We start from the raw sequence: 17,071 nt of genomic DNA, 5'->3' as shown, positions 1-17,071 counted from the left end.
ACTGAGATGGTGAGGATACCTGAAAGTTGAATAAAATCCAAAATTGATCCGAAACAACTTCAGCTTTGTAAGAACCAAAATTTCGTCGTGTCGCCACGACGTTGGGCTCGTAGGGACTACGACATGGCTTTTCATATCGTCACAATGTCACCCCTATTTCTTTGTTCGGCTCCACCTTGCTTGAGACACTCTAATTTGTTGTGTTTTTAAATGTTGGTGACCATTTTCTATTCAAAACATGGCAGATTCATCAAACTTACATCTTTGCTAACAATAGTTTTGTTGGTTTCTAGACACCACAGTTTGAAACCTTTCATACTAGCAGAGTAACCTAGGTAAATGCATTTTACAACCCTTGGATTGAGCTTTCCCTGGATAACTTTAACATAAGTAGGACAATAAAAAATTCTAAGATTATAATAATTTGGAGGATTACCTGACCATATCTCATTTGGAAATTTACCGTTCAATGTTTAATGTGGAGATCAGTTTACTAAATAGCTTGCCAAATTTACAGCTTCAGCCTAAAAGTCATTCCTTAGGCTTGTGTTTGAAATCATGCATCGAGCTTTTTCCAACAAGGTCCTGTTCATTCTTTCTACAACTCCATTTTTTGGCAGAGTATCTACAATGGTGCGATGTTTCTTTATCCTTTCCCATTTGCAGTAGTTTTTAAATTCGGATGAAGATAACTCAAGTTCATTGTTTGTTCTCAACTGCCTCACGGACTTCCTGGTTTGTTTTTCTAATAGTGTTTTCCACTATTTGAAGATTTTGAAACCTTCATTTTTCTGTTTCAGAAAATAAAACTAAACTTTCCTGGAATGTTAATCAATAAAAGTTAGGAAATATTTATTACCTCCTTTTGAGATGTCAGGAGTCGAACCCTATAAATCGAAATGGACATAGTCAAAAGTCCCTTTTGTTCTGTGCATCACTGAATCAAAATTTACTTGTGTTTGTTTCCCATAAGTACAGTGCTCGCAAAACCTAACTTACCGACTCCAGTGTCTTTAAGAAGGCATTGTTTACACAATGTTGTCATACCTTTCTCACTCATGTGACCGATTCGCATGTGCCAAAGTTTGGTTGAATCAAAATCTGTAGAGAGAGTATCACGTCGTGATGTCATATTGGTCATCGTCGCGATGTGGCGATGATTTTGATTATTATTCTATAATTACAGCAACAGCAGTTACTGTTGACCCTTGCAGAACATATAAACTGCCCTTTTTCTGTCCTCTCATTACAACGAGAGCTCTAGATAAACTTTTATGCCATTTGACTTAATAATAATCCTGCAACCATTAGAGTTTGAAATTCCTAATGAGATAAGGTTTTTCTTTAAGTCCAGTACATACCTAACATCTGACAGCTTTCGAATAATTTCGTCGTGCATCCCGATTTGTACTTTTCCTATTTTGATTATCTTATATGAAGAATTATTCCCCATCAGCACAACTCCACCTTCAACTGAATTGCACGCGGAGAACCAATCCCTATTTGGACATACGTGGTAAGAGCACCCTGAATCTAGACCCATTCAGAAGTAAGCTTGGAGCTTTTGCTCATTGACACTAACAAGAAATCCTCTTCTTTATCGTCGGGTACACTAGCATCAGCAATTTCTGTTTTCTGTTTACCATTCTTATCATTTTCGAGACCCTTTTTATTCTTATTCTGAAGTTTATAGCATTTTGCCTTAATGTGACCTATCTTCTTATAATAGCCAAATTGTTTATCTAAATTCCTAGATTTAGATCTTGCCCTAGATCTACTTCAATCTGGCTTTATGGATCGTTGTATACCTCTTGCAACTAGAATTGAAGCTTGCTTATCTAACTTCTTATTTTGGCCAAATTCGTTGTCGAGTTTATCCTTGCTTAGTAGATTTCCTTTCATGTCCTCGAATAAGAGATTATCTCTCCCATAAATTAGGGTTTCCCTAAAAGTTTTGTAAGAAGAGGGCAAAGAACACAACAACATAGCCTGATCCTTGCCGCCAATACCTGCTTCGAGATTCTTTAGATCATTAAGAAATGTAACAAGAATATGGGATCTAATGGACTCACCTTTGGCCATTCTGAACATGTAGAGACGTTGTTTTAACACTAACCTGTTGGCTAGAGATTTCGTCATATATAAGGCTTCCGATTTCCTCCATAATGCAGACATTGTTTTCTCCACCAGAACCTCCTATAACACATTATTCGTGAGGCATAGTTCAATTGCAGATAGAGCTTTTTCATCAAGCTCTTCCCATTCTGACTAATCCATATCTGCGGGTTTCTTCCCTGTAACGACCTTTTTCAGATTGTTTTGAACCAGTATTGTTGTCATACGAACTTGTCATAGACTAAAATTTGTGATTCTGTCAAACTTCTCAGTATCGAACCTTACTGTTGCCATCTTTGAATGGGTTGAATATGGAGATCGAACTAGCTCTGATGCCAGTTTGTTGGGAATTAACCCGTCTATGCAACTAACAAGTAAACATAGTAGAAAATTGAAAAGATCGAACATACAAATTTAAGTGGAAAAACTTCTTCGAAGAGGATAAAAACTACGGGCCAAGGGAGATTTCACTAAATAAAAAAAGAATACAAGAGATGGAGAGAATTAAAAGAAAACCTGAAATCCCAAAAGAAAAAAACCCTTCAAAATCAAATAACATAATTCTTTCAATCTTAATATTTTCTATTGTTGTATCTAAAACCTAGAGTAACTAAGTCATATTTATAGGTTGAAATTCGTAGCATTTATGATTAGAATCACCTTAGGTTAATTAGAGTTTAAGTGGAAAATATAAAACAAAGTTTAACTAAGAGAAGAAAACTGAGAAACTTGAGGAGTAGGTCGCCACATTGTGACGTGGCGTTCAGTCGTCAGAACGAATAAGGATTGTGTCGTCAAGATGAGGACTTTCTTCTCGTCGTGATGTTGGCTGCTTCTCGGGACAAAAAGCTTTTTCTTATTGTGATGTCATACACTATTTTGGTTGAAATACGAGACATACTTCCACATATGATAAATAACATAATAATAAATATTTTATAAATAGTAGTAATATTAACCATAGCTAATAAAATTGTAGAAAGATGCTATCATAATACATGATTGGTACTATGATAGCATAGGAATAAATTATTAATTATGTACCATCATTTTTAATATTTCAAAGTGAAATTATACTTTAATATAATATTTACTACGGTAATTGATTAAGTAATTTTCGACTTATATATAAAATATTAGTAAATAATAATATAAATTTAAATGTACGTAGTAATAAATAATTTATAATACAAGTGAAAAACATTAATCATAAAATAATAATTGATATATAACATACATAAAAATAATTGATAATAAAATACAATTTTAAAAACTATATATTTATAAAAATATTATAAGCTTTCTGATACTTGATTGAAAATATATATTCCTATTGAAAAATTAATTTTTTTAAAAATAACTTATAATTAATTTACAATTATCTGTTTTTAAAATTATTACACTAAATTAATTAACATAATTTCATTAAAATATTATAATATTCATATTTAAAATAATTCACATTTAAATGCATATAGTAGAATTAAAATAGAGAAAAATTATATATTTATTTCTATTAATATTACGATTTAAATTTTGAGTACATTTATTTAAAATTTGAAATTAAATTAAATTTTTATATTAATTATATTTTATAAAAATTATTAAATGAAATCAGTATATATAAATTTTATATATTACTTGCATAGCACCTGTCATAAAAACTAGTATGTGCATGTTCGATCTGTTTGATGAAATGTTTCCATGGATGGGATAGAGTAAATGTTACCAACCCAATTTTAACACGTAATTTAGCATGTCAAATTACCAATTACTGAACAAATTACCATTAATGAATAAAATATTTGTTATCTTTGTCAAATTTGAATTGCTACATTCCAAACTAGAGCTAAAAATAGAAAATTTAACTTTTAATATATATTTTCACTTTTCAATTTCTTTCACTTTTGAGGTTTGTTTTACCGTTTATATTTAAAGTTTATGGTTGTTTTTTTAATAATATCAATTCCAACCTTTTAAATTTCGTCATTTCTTTTGTTTTACAGTTTATATTTAAAGTTTATGGTTGTTTTTTTAATAATATCAATTCTAACCTTTTAAATTTCGTTATTTCTTTGAAAGCGTAATCATATTTTAAGTTTATTATCTCAATGATTATTACATGATATCCTAAATTTAAGTTTAAACTTGAACAAAAGAAAAGAATTCTAAACACAGTAAGTCTTTGTTTATCTGAATTTCCTAATATTGTTATATGTTTATTACAATACAACTCACTATATATAGAAATGATAGTTTCTAAAACTACAAAGTAGACATAGTTGAAGAAACAACATAAATTCTATGTTTTTTAACACAGTATAGCAGGCATAGAACAAACATCTCTCACCTTCCTTCTTGAATACTCTCCTTAAATTCAGTAATATTTACTTGAGAGAGTATTGGTCGATCATCTGCCTCTAAAACACTCATGTTCTTACTCTTGATGTCGCTGCTGTTAAGATCAAATCCAATGGATGTTTGTGCTTCTTCATCCATAAAGGTGCTTGTTATATCCTTAAAATCCCAGTCAGTTATATAACTTGGTTTTGTTGTAACATTGCTCACTTCAATATCTCCCGCAAGCATCCCAACAACACGGGACATGGGTGGCCGCATAGATGGTGATGTTTGGGTGCATAAAAGTGCCACCCTTATCACTCGGAGAGCTTCATTTTCATCGAACTCTACTAATGTTGGATCAAGCAGACTCAAGAGTTGGTTATTTTCATGCAGGGTCCACACCTAGACACATTGTAGGAACAAATTAATAATCGTAAGTCATTCAAAATTTAACAAGGTTTTTGAACAAATAGTACTGCAAAAGGGAAAGGTTTACTTCTGGATTACCCATTCAAGAAGATAAGTTCTGTCATTTTCTAAGGCATTATATGAGTTTGGTCTACCACTTATAATTTCCAAAGCAACAACACCGAAGCCAAAAACATCTACTTTCTCTGTAAGATGCCCGCGCATTGCATACTCGGGTGCCAGGTAGCCACTTCAAGATAATTCCATTGCATTGATGAATAATGTTTATTGATTAAAATACTAAATCTAGCAACTTGGGAACAAAAATAACAGCTTCTAATTAATGCATGACTCATGAACAAAAAAGGTTGGAAGGTCTTACATTGTTCCAGCAGCACGTGTGGTGATGTGTGTTTTCTTGTCATCATAAAGCTTTGCCAATCCAAAATCAGATATCTTCGGGCAGAGCTCTGCATCAAGCAAAATATTGCTTGCCTTGACATCCCTATGAACAATCTTTGGCCTAGACTCCTCGTGAAGATAAGCTATCTATTGAAGCAATGGTTAGCATGTAGCAATCACATGTTTTATTATTATTATTATTATTATTATTATTATTATTTGGATGTAATGATGTAACTTAGTTGTATTCCAACTAAGTTTGTTAGTGTAGTAGGTGGTGATTTATTTTAAGTGGATGTAATGATGTAACTTAGTTGTATTCCAACTAAGTTTGTTAGTGTAGTAGGTGGTGATTTATTTTAAGTGGATGTAATGATGTAACTTAGTTGTATTCCAACTAAGTTTGTTAGTGTAGTAGGTGGTGATTTATTTTAAGTGGATGTAATGATGTAACTTAGTTGTATTCCAACTAAGTTTGTTAGTGTAGTAGGTGGTGATTTATTTTAAGTGGATGTAATGATGAAACTTAGTTGTATTCCAACTAAGTTGTTAAGTTGTAAGCTTGTATAAATAGGCTTTATGCCATTTTAAAAAATATGAATGAATTCAATCAAGATTTCATCCATATACTCTCTATTTTAGCTTTGCTTAAAATTTATTTCATTTTTCTTCTTTGTTTCTGCCGCAAGTCTCGATTCTTGCTCGGCAAGCTTTTTGTTGAACCTTGCTATTTGTTGCACTTAGCTCCAACACTATCCCTCTTGCAGTTGATAAACAGACATTGAAGCGTGTTGGCCAATCAAGATGCAAATCATTTTGTCCTGCATTTGTAGTGTAACAAATCTCCTACAGTTTTTCATTAATCAACAAAGAGTGGAAAGCATAAAATTATTATATCATACCCCAAAGTGCCTGATCAAGGCTCTTGTTCACAAGATACTCATAAACAAGGAGGCGCCTATTTCCTCCAATGCAGCATCCGTATAGTTTGACAAGATTACGATGTTGTACTGCTGATATGGTAGCTATCTCGGCAGCAAATTGATCTTTTCCCTGGTTTGATGCTACTAGAAGTTGTTTCACAGCTACAACTCTCCCATCAGAAAGTGTACCCTAAAAGCATACTAGGATTTAGTAAACGCTCGTCTCTTGGTAATTTTATCATTGTACGATAAGCAAGTTAACACGGTAAAAATGTTAGACATGTTTACCTTGTACACATCTCCGAACCCCCCTTCTCCTAACTTCTTTGAAGGATTGAAGTCTTCAGTGGCAGCTTTTAACTCAGAATAACTAAATGTGTTTGGTCTAGGGCTGATGCCAAGAAGCACTGTAGAGTTAAGTAACACAATTAGTAACACGCTGAGCATCCCAGTTTTAAAGGCAGAAGACTTCCTTTCTTTTCAATTAATGGGGGTCTTTTCATATAAACTAATCCATTGATATTGAAGATAGATGTCAAGATGCACCTTTTTCTGATATGAAATGAATAATCATATTATCTAATAGAATGAATTATTTTATGACAAACTAATGCTCTTACCCTCCTCCTCCTCATCTTCTCTCGTTCTTTTCACATAAAGGATTACAAATATAAGTATCAAAGCCAATGCTACAATAGGAACTGAAACAACAACAATCAATGTTGTGTGGTTCTTCTCTTTAGGATTGCCCGGCGGTATCCCACTAACAGTTGGTATGAAATCTGAGGAACAAAACAGATGTATTAGAAATAAAGAACAAAAAAGATAAGCACATAAAGCATGCTTATATTACATGAGGATTCAAAAGTGTTAAGGTGTCTTACTTGGAACAACACTAATAGCTGAAATAGATGGACCGTAATAACCTTCTTCTGGTGTACCGGAAGTCCCCTTACCAGCCCAAAACAGGTGAATTTCAAGATGGTTCTCAGTTACATTAGCAGTGAAATTCCTAGTTATTGCTCTCTGAACACCACCTGCCTCCTTTGATATATCAAAATCCTTTAATCCTTGGGTTCCCTAGTGAAGCATTGATGAGATATTATAGCAGGAAGTATTTCTAAGTGTAAAACTATATGAACATAATTGTGATAATAGAAACACTGCAAATATAGGGGAATAGAATGGTATGAATTTCTACTTCAAATGAAATAATACCTGAATATATATATCGAAAACACGCCTTGCTAGACTAGTCCAAGAACCTGAGCTTCGCTCTGGGAAACCTGTCTCTGCAAAGAACAATCTTACAGTATAGGGTCCATTCTCAAGGCCTAGGCCATAATATCTGAGTGATCCAGGGGATAGCCTTGAAGTTTGATACATCATTGGAGTGTTGGTACTTCTCACTTGTCCTCCATTGTTTTCCACATACTGTTGATTTTGTCTATCTGCAAACATACCTACATTGCTAATGCCCAATTACGTGTACTGGTTATATTAAAATTTGCTGCACCAAGAGTGCTATTCTCAGCCTCAAATAATATCCCATCAGATATCATTTCTGGTCCGCCACACTTGATTGAAAAGTTTGCATCTACCAATGTCGGACAATAAAATATGTTAGAAAATCATTAAGCATTGGCCTGGATTAAATCTTATAAGTAAATCCTCAATAATAGATAATGGTTTCAAAGTTTTATCTTGTACATCGTGGAGCATTTCTAAAGCATGGGAAGCTTCTTTGAAGGCATTCTAATCCTGGTAAAAGCCTGAGAAATTTCAAAACAATTTTGTGATTAGAAACTTTAAACGAATGCATTGCATAGTAGAGATAATAGTAAGCATTTGTTATGATAGAGATAAGTTCAGGAGAAGAGAAAATGGGGTGTTGCGGGATGATAACTCACCTTATGTTTGAGCTGTTAAGTGTGAAGTTGTTGGCCACAAAGTTCCTGCATAAAATTCCATGAAACAAGCTCTTATTGGTATTGATTTGCATTTGGCACATTTTTTAGAGTGTGATATCAACAATAATAAAGCTCCATTTGAGCACCAAAAAAGAAGAAGCCATATGCTACGAAGCAGTGTTAAAAATGGAAAGCCAAAGGTAAGTAAAGGAAGCATCCTGGTTTAAGATACATACAGTTGTAAGCGTGAATTTACCCAAGAAGGCAAGTTTCCTGATAGAAAATTGTATGATAAATCTCTGCATACATAAGCATCTTGGAAGAAAGTGAGTATGCATCGTGAATATATTGCCAAAATCAGGAGAACTTAACTGCTTTACTCTATTTGATGGTTCACTAAATGGAAGATGCTTACTCTTTTTTTCATCAGATATAATGATAAATATTAATACTATGATTAATGTTAATGAATGTATTTAATTGATTGAAAAAATAATAAATATATTAGCTAATAAAATAAGTGAAATTTAAACTAAAAATATTATCAAAATTTATCATACATTTTATGAATTCTAAAACAATCAAATCAATAATACTTTTGAAACCAAACATAATTTTCCGATAATTATTTAGAGGGCTAAAAGGCATTTTTACGACAATTTGTAGAGTGGTCCCTGCTAACCCCTTGAATCTCCCCTTGGCTAATTATACTTAATATCATATGATATAGGTTTGGACAAAAGATATTACGAGCTCCAGCTCTAATATAAGCTTGAGTTAGATTAAAAAAAAATACTAGTTTATAATATATTATTTTTTATATATTATATAATTTTTATTATATGAAACTTAAAATTACTATATTATAATGCAAATATTAAAATACATATTAAGTTATTTATGTTTAGAATTTTAATGAAAAATATAAAATAGTAAAAGAAATATATAATTATTAACTATTAAATTAATAAGCTTAGTCAATTATATATGGTATGAATACCATGCATAGGTTTGACTCAAATCGGGCTAAACTCAGCCTATGAATATCTCTAATAGATATGATGACTTACATGGTTCGAAGAGTTTCACTCTTTTGGCTAGGAATGGAACCTGATAGTCTGTTATTTCCAAGAAACCTGACAAATTCAGTAGTATGAAAGAGATTAATAATGTTAAGTAAAAACTGTAAGTCTTAAATTGATATTTTCAACTATGGATGTAATACCCTGAAAATTTTTACAGTAAGATATTATCCTTAATATAGTAAAATAAGGAAATAAAGTGACATAAAGGGAAATTTTGAGTTATGTCAATATTAAGAAGTATATTATGATATATTAATTCAAGAAAGGACTAAATTGTAAAAGTGAGAAAAGTTTTGTTGCACAAGAGTAAATACTCAAAATTTAAGGGGTTAAAGTGTAAATATGAAAAAGTTGAAGGACCAATAGTGTAAATATTTTAAGAGTGGAATGATCTAGAAACTAAGAAAAATGGATGAATTAGGACCAAATTGAATAGGTGAAGAACTATGAGGGACTAAATTGCAATTTTACCAAAATTAAATGATGACTCAAGGATGGAATTTTAAAAGATAATAAAGGGCAAAATGGTCAATTGGAAGAGAGAGAAATCTAGAAAGTAATGATGATGTTGATGATATTTTATGATTATTTAATTAGATATATATTATTTTAATGAGATATTTTATTATTATTTTATTATTAATTATTTAGTATAAAAGGAAGGAGAGATGAAGAATTTTCATCATCTTTCCATGCATGCAGCCAACGTTAGAAGAGAAGGAAAAGAAAGAAATTTTCTTTTCTTTACAATTTGGTCATTCCACCAAAAATTCACCATTTTCACCTAGAAATCAAAAGAATTTCCATTGCTACTAAGAGAGAGAAATGTTAAGGAGGCCATGGGGAGTTAGAATATCAAGTTGGATTCAAGAAATAGAAGCTGGAGGAGAGAGAAAATCAAGTTAAAGATTAGTATCAATAGAACAAGGTAAGTATATCAAGATTTCAATATGTTTTTAAGTTCGTTATTATTGATAAAACATGGAAATGATGTTATAGTAGAGTTTTCTTACATAAGGTCTTATGTTCTTGATATGGTAGTGAATAGAAAATAAGAGAAAGTGATGAGAAATGGTGTAGAAAAAGAAAATAAGGATGTTATAACATGGTAATTAATATCTTGTACTAAAACAGTATTGGACAGCAGCAGTAGACTAACTTTGAAAAATCACCATAAATTGTATAAATCGAATTAGAAGATGAAAAAAATATTAAATTAAAGATAATTGAGTCTAGTTTCTCATAGAAGAAACGGTGTAAGCAATAGATTTGTAAATCATGAGATATAATAAATTTTGTGAGACAACATCAGAATGATTTCGGGTTCCCCTGTTCTGACTTTGAAAAATCACAAAAAATTGGATAATCATAATTATGGGCTTAAATTTATATTTTTAGAATCTTAAATGAGTCTAGTTTCAATATAAATAAATGTTAACATCATTCGAATTCTTTACGAGAAGATAATTAACTTTTAGTGAAGAAGGTTCACAACTGTCAGACAGTAGAATAGGGGTAACTTTAAAGAATAAACTGTACTTATTGAATGAACCAAAAATTCTGAAAATTTTATGGTAAGAATATATATGAGTCTAGTTTCAGGGAAAATTATCAATCTCAATTTAGAGTTCTAGAGCTCCAGATATAAATAATTTAGTGACTATGACATAGATGGACAGCTTGAATATTCATAAAAGTAAATAATAAAAATTATGGATAATGTTACTTACAAGTGTGTTATCTACATTAAGGATGTGGAATGGAGAGGAGGAGGAGGAAAAATATGTATGAATATTCATCTAGCATGGCTAATTTGCATATTTTAGGCTCAGGGACTAAATTGAATAAAAATAAAACTTTATGGGCAATTTTGTAAAAATGTCAGAAATGACCAAATTGCATGAAATGGATTATTTTATTATTTAAATTACAAAATTGAATGAAATTATTAATTTAGTTCAAGATCGGGGGAAAACATGTTTTAGGGATTAAATTGAAAAGTGTTGAAATTATGGAATATTCTGATATTTTATAGAATTCATGGACTGTTATCAATATATATATGAGAACAATAGCTGGAAATAAGGATTAAATTGCAAGAATTTTATTTTCCTGACCCTAAGGGCAAAATCGTCATTAATTAAAAGTTAAGGGCAAAATGATAATTTTACCTAGAGCATTAATTAAATGCATTAGAATATGAAATCAATGAAAATGATGATCAAATTTATTTATAAAGATCCGGACGACTCAAATATGAGACTTGATCGTGGAAAAGAAAAGATATCGGATTACTGAAATTATAAACACAAACAAGCAATGAGGTAAGTTCATGTAACTTGAATTATATTCTTAAATGCTTGAAATGCATGTTTTTGATATGAATATGATTTGAATGTTCATTATATGAAATTTTATGAAACATTGACATATTTGATAAAAGAGGAAGAAATCCCGGTTGAATGAAAGGAAAATTCGATGGATCTCTGAAAAGGAATTGACGGTAAAAAGGATCTAGCCCGGACGGGTGATCCTATCCTGATATAGCCCTCCCGAAGAATACGTGTAAATATATTTAGCCCGGACGGGTAATCCGAATTAGGGTCTGAATTTAGCCTGGACTGGTAATTCAGAGCCAAGCTCATTAGAGTAATTGTCGTTGCAGGGGATTTAGCCTGGACTGGTAATCCCGACAATACTCTATGAGTTTATATTACAGGGGATTTAGCCTGGACTGGTAATCCCACTGTAAGGATGAGGTTCGCGGGAGTGTGCTCTCTGATATGAAATGTGTAAGACCATGGTTGAAAGATACCATGGCAGCCTGATATGAAACGTGTAAGACCATGGTTGAAAGATACCATGGCAGCCTGATATGAAATGTGTAAGACCATGGTTGAAAGATACCATTGCAACATGACGGGAAATAAATAAGACCATGGTTGAAAGATACCATGGCAACATGAAGGGAAATAAATAAGACCATGGTTGAAAGATACTATGGCAGCGTGACATGAAATGAATAAGACCATGGTTGAAAGATACCATGGCAACATGACAAAAAATGAGTAAGACCATAGTTGAAAGACACTATGTCATCATGTCAAAGATAAATAAGACCGTGGATGGGAGACGCTATGACATCTGTTGAACAATTGATATTCAGGTAATATGTATCAGATGACGAATGGTTATATGAAATAATTATAAAGATAGATAAACGAAATAAGTATAAGTACATGGAATATAATTTATGTTAAGTTTGATATAAACTATTACCGGAATAAATATACATAAAATATATGGAAATGATATAGCATGAAATATTGATATAATGAAATGAATGATATATGCTTATGAAGAAACGGTAAGAGCATGATATGTTTCATGACATGTACATATATGATTATCTTTGATATGTTGATACAAGTAAATTATGTAAGTTGAGACTATTATTAAACTCAAGTGCGATATGTCGAGAAAATAGATATATCAATGTTGAATTTATATGAGATATGTGCAAGTATACTAACAATGCTGCTGTTTGATGCTTATACAAGTGTCAAAACTATTGACTGAATGGTAATATATTTATTTATATGATGCATTGAATCGGTAAGTATTTAAATTTTTTTTAGTGATCTGTAAATGGTAGTAATGCTCTGAAACCCTATTCTGGCAACGGATACGGGTTAGGGGTGTTACAATGGAGGGGAATAGTTTTAGGGGTATTTTTTTGTTACTTACAAGTATATGAGAGAATTCATATTGAACAAAGCATTTGGAATTTTTCCTGTTAAGTTGTTGAAACTCAAATCCCTATAACAAAAAGAAATTAGAAACATGAAGCAAACGATAAATTATTAAAGAAATTAATGTTTAGATAAAACTTACAACTTTTGTAAATATTGTAATTCTGTGATATAAGATGGAAAAATACCATTGAGCAAGACATTTCTTAGAACCCTGTGTGAAGAAAAAGAAAAATTAAATATGTTAATTGCATAAATATAGATAAAAATTTTCATTCTTAAAAAAATAAGAGAAAAAAATTAATGAAAACAAAAAGTAAAGAATAATTACCTCACAAGTTAGTCAAGTTTTTTAGATTTCTAACAAAATTAAGAGAAGAACTCCCATTGTATATACCTCCAATTCTCCTACATGATATTTGAATGTAAAAAAGCAAGTACATAAATATATACATACAAAATTGCATCATGCATGAATATGTTGGCAAAGGGAGAGAGGCCAACGGTGGTGGGGAGTATACTATCAGGAAAGTAAGATATTTGTACTTACAATGATATCAATGAGGTTAAATTTGCAAAGTTGGATGGTATTGGACCTTCGAAAGAGTTCCCTTCAAATTTCCTGTATAAACATTTGTCAAACTAGTCAAACTATGAAAATCTAGGTAAAGCTATCCTTCTAGATGTTTGACTTAGAGAGAACTTATACGAATATTGTTACCAAGATTTTTTGATGAATTACAATGATGTAAGCTTTGTCCAATTAGTGCCAACGAAGTCTGGTATTTTGCCTGTGAATGCATTGTCAGATGCCCACCTAAAATTCAATAGAGATTATTGTTATTATTGTAAGGTAAGTGCTTAAGACAATTAAGGCAAATTGTAGGAACAAAATAGAAAAATACAATAATCTTTAAAAAAAAAGGTCTTTCTTACACAATTCGTAGTTCTTTAAGGTTAGCAAATGTTGAAGGAATCTCACCACCTAATCCACAACTGTTAATGTATCTGCCAAATTTATAAACCAATTGTTGTTATAATTTCAAGGATGACCAGTAAACACAATTTTTAATTGCAATCTATTGAAATTTATAAACCTAATCAAAATGTTTTTTTTTATTGTGTGTTAGCTAAACAAGGTTGAAGGGTGTATTAGTTGGATGTGAAGTCAGCATTCTTGAATGAAATATTGGAGGAAGAAATCCATGTTGAGCAACCATAGGGCTTCATTACACCAGGTCAAGAAAAGAAGGTTTAACTCTTAAGGAAGGCTTTCTATGGGATGAAACAAGTTCCTAGAGTATGGTAGAACAAGATGGATGAGCATTTATTGAACTTAGGATTTGTGAGGAGCCTAGGTGAATCTACTCTTTATGTGAAGAAGTTAGGAGTAGATCTAGTCATTATATCTCTCTATGTAGATGACATATTGGTGACAGGAAGTGGTGCAACTTGGATTGAAACATTCAAGAAGGTATGATGGAGGTATTTGAGATGACTGATCTTGGTGAGATGCATTATTTTTTGGGAATGGAGATTAAGTAGGGTTAAAATGAGGTGTTTGTAATGCCCCAAAAGTAATATTTTTGTTTCTGTGAATTTAGGACACAACTGAGTATCTGCTTCAGTGGTTAAGTGTTTTTGGTGTGTGTGTGAGGTCCCAAATTCAAGCCATGTCTTTGGAAAATTTTGGTATTTTTCTAAGTAAAGCCTTAACCTTACACAATAGGCTTATTTTTAATTTTTGATAAGAATATATAACAATAGGCCTGCTGGTTTGGTGGCTAAGTGTAGTGTTAGTGTGATGGAGGTTTTAGGTTTGGCTCTCTAGGACAGCAATGGTTGTATTTTTGCTTCTAGCATCAGCTAAAGTTGTGCTGATTAGGGACCCTGAGTAGTGGTGTGTAGTGGAGGAATGTGGGAGTGGAAGTAGGATGGAATTAAGGGATTTGGGGTGAGTCCAACTTTACCCAACAACTTTTTTGAAAAAAAATTCGGTTTCTCTCCTATCCTGAAAGAAGATCTGTTGTTCATTCTTCCCTTTCCCCAGCCGAAATTCTCCCTTCTCTCTTCGTTCTTCTTTTTGCTTCCTTTTTGGATGGCAATCGTTCCCCCTCCCCCATCGATGACGTTTCTTTGAGTAACTGCGATAAGTAGTCTCTTGTGGCTGAGATCAAGATCTTCTTATGCTGCTTTGTTAACAAACCGAATTTGAAGCATTAGGGGTAAGTTTCAATCGATCGTCGATTGAGTAATCCATTTGGATTGGTTTTAATTTGATGATTGAGTGTCTAACTAAGTAGTTTTGGGCAAATATAAGTTCGGGAAGGCTCGAAGTTCGTCTTAGCTTCAATCAAAATCAGGTGTGTACCCAGAAATACAAGAAATGAGGTTTTGACGAATGCCAAAAACCTTTCTATCAACACCACACGACCGTGTGGTAGGCCACGTGAAAGAATACGATTGTGTGATCGATGAGTTAGGCCGTGCGCGCAAGACATAGGCGCATGACACAGCCGTGTAATGGCCGGTGAGGCCATGTGTGACTTACGGGCTAGACCTATTGGGCCGTGTGGGCCATACGGGCGTGTGAGCCTACATGGGTTTGTAAAATTCTGGGCCAGGCCATGTGATCCACACAGCCAAGGCCAATTTGGGCCGTGTAGGCCCACACGGGCAGGCCACATGGGCCTGTGAGCCTAATTTTCTGAAATACTCTGAAAGGTTACTCGAGTCACCCAAGTCTATTGGGACCTACTGTACGATCGGTAAAAGTTACTTGACCCCTGAATTACGTGACCTGACTATGTGATATATGTGCTCTAGCATGTTACTCTTAGCATGTAGACCGACTCGTATGTATGATCTGTTAATTGCACATTTGCACGTCATGTATTGTATGCTGCATTTCATCGTGGTTGAGTTATTGTATATGGAGGAAGTATTCTGAAAGGCTCTTAGCCTGATATCTAGCAGCACAGCTGCAATTATCTGATTATGTGCCGTATTTGGTACAGCTTGGTGTATAGGGATAGGTGGGTTGATTTTATCCCCACATGGTGTATAGGGTCGGACGGAGTTGGTGTGTAGAGGCTAGTAGGTAGAACTCTATTTAATCTATTCCGTTCTGCATACTATATCTGAGATAGGCCAAGGCCCTAATATATATCCGATTCTGTATTTGAGTGGGCTAAGGCCTACACTAATTTCTGTATGGGGCTCCGGCCTAGACTGATTATGATTATGATCTGATGTATGTCTGTAAGTATGTTTTTTGAGGGGTTTACACATTGAGTTGCGAAAACTCACCTTTTTTCTGTTTAATCTGTGTAGGTAGTCCCAAACTTGACGGATCAGTGAAGCGGAGGACTGGAGGGTGGCCACACATAAATTTTTAGACTGTTTTTTTATTACATCCAGTTTTTATTGCTTATTTGGGGTTTTTAATGTATTTCTAGACTTGAACTGTTTGGTTTTAATTCGAGATTTATTACGGTTTTGTGATTATTTAAACTGCAACTCATCAAAAAACGGTTTTCCTAAAAATTAAGGTTTTGGTAAATAAAACGATTTTTCCTAAAATTAATTATTTGGGTTTCAAAAACTTTCAAGTAAAAGAGATGTTTGAATCAAATCAATTAGAATTTGGTTTCCCAAACTAAGTAAAAGTTAACAAAAGGAACGATTTGAAGGTCAATACATTTTCTAAAACACTCTCATGTGACTTCGTTAGATCCGGCCATAACGTCCAGGTCGGGTTTGGGGTCTTACAGTGTTTCTTTGCCAGAAGAAGTATATGAATGACATTTTGAATAGGTTTAATATGGAGGAGTTCAAGAGTGTGAGTACTCCAATTAACCAAAAAAAAAACTTCAAAAGATGGATGGGGAAGATCCTACAGATGAGAAGGTGTACAAGAGTCTTGCTAGATGTCTCATGTACCTTATATCCACTAGGCTAGACATCATGTACAGTGTAAGTGTTTTGTCTAGATTTCTCCATTGTGCAAGTGAAATTCATATGATTGCTACAAAGAGGGCATTAAAATACTTAAAGGGGACACTTGTATATGAAATCAATTTTAGCAAAATTGAGAAGTTCAAGCTCTAAGGCTATTCTAATAGTGATTGGGC

General features: G+C 32.9%; 1 protein-coding gene across 1 annotated transcript; it reads right to left on the bottom strand.

The window, feature by feature from the left end:
- Positions 1–4,299: 4,299 nt before the first annotated feature.
- LOC107953227 (probable LRR receptor-like serine/threonine-protein kinase At1g56140) lies at positions 4,300–8,403 on the bottom strand. The gene is made up of 12 exons (XM_041074118.1): positions 8,338–8,403; positions 8,102–8,146; positions 7,902–7,963; positions 7,410–7,788; positions 7,076–7,271; positions 6,800–6,973; positions 6,480–6,598; positions 6,181–6,381; positions 6,049–6,114; positions 5,249–5,415; positions 4,966–5,116; positions 4,300–4,860 (listed from the first exon to the last, which is right to left on the bottom strand). Exons 4-12 carry the CDS (start codon positions 7,650–7,652, stop codon positions 4,462–4,464), a joined length of 1,716 nt encoding a protein of 571 aa, XP_040930052.1. The 5' UTR covers positions 7,653–7,788; positions 7,902–7,963; positions 8,102–8,146; positions 8,338–8,403; the 3' UTR covers positions 4,300–4,461.
- Positions 8,404–17,071: the final 8,668 nt, after the last annotated feature.

The sequence above is a fragment of the Gossypium hirsutum genome, chromosome A07 (assembly GCF_007990345.1).
Source record: "Gossypium hirsutum isolate 1008001.06 chromosome A07, Gossypium_hirsutum_v2.1, whole genome shotgun sequence".
NCBI lineage: Eukaryota > Viridiplantae > Streptophyta > Magnoliopsida > Malvales > Malvaceae > Gossypium > Gossypium hirsutum.
This window is presented reverse-complemented; position numbering and strand designations above follow the sequence as displayed.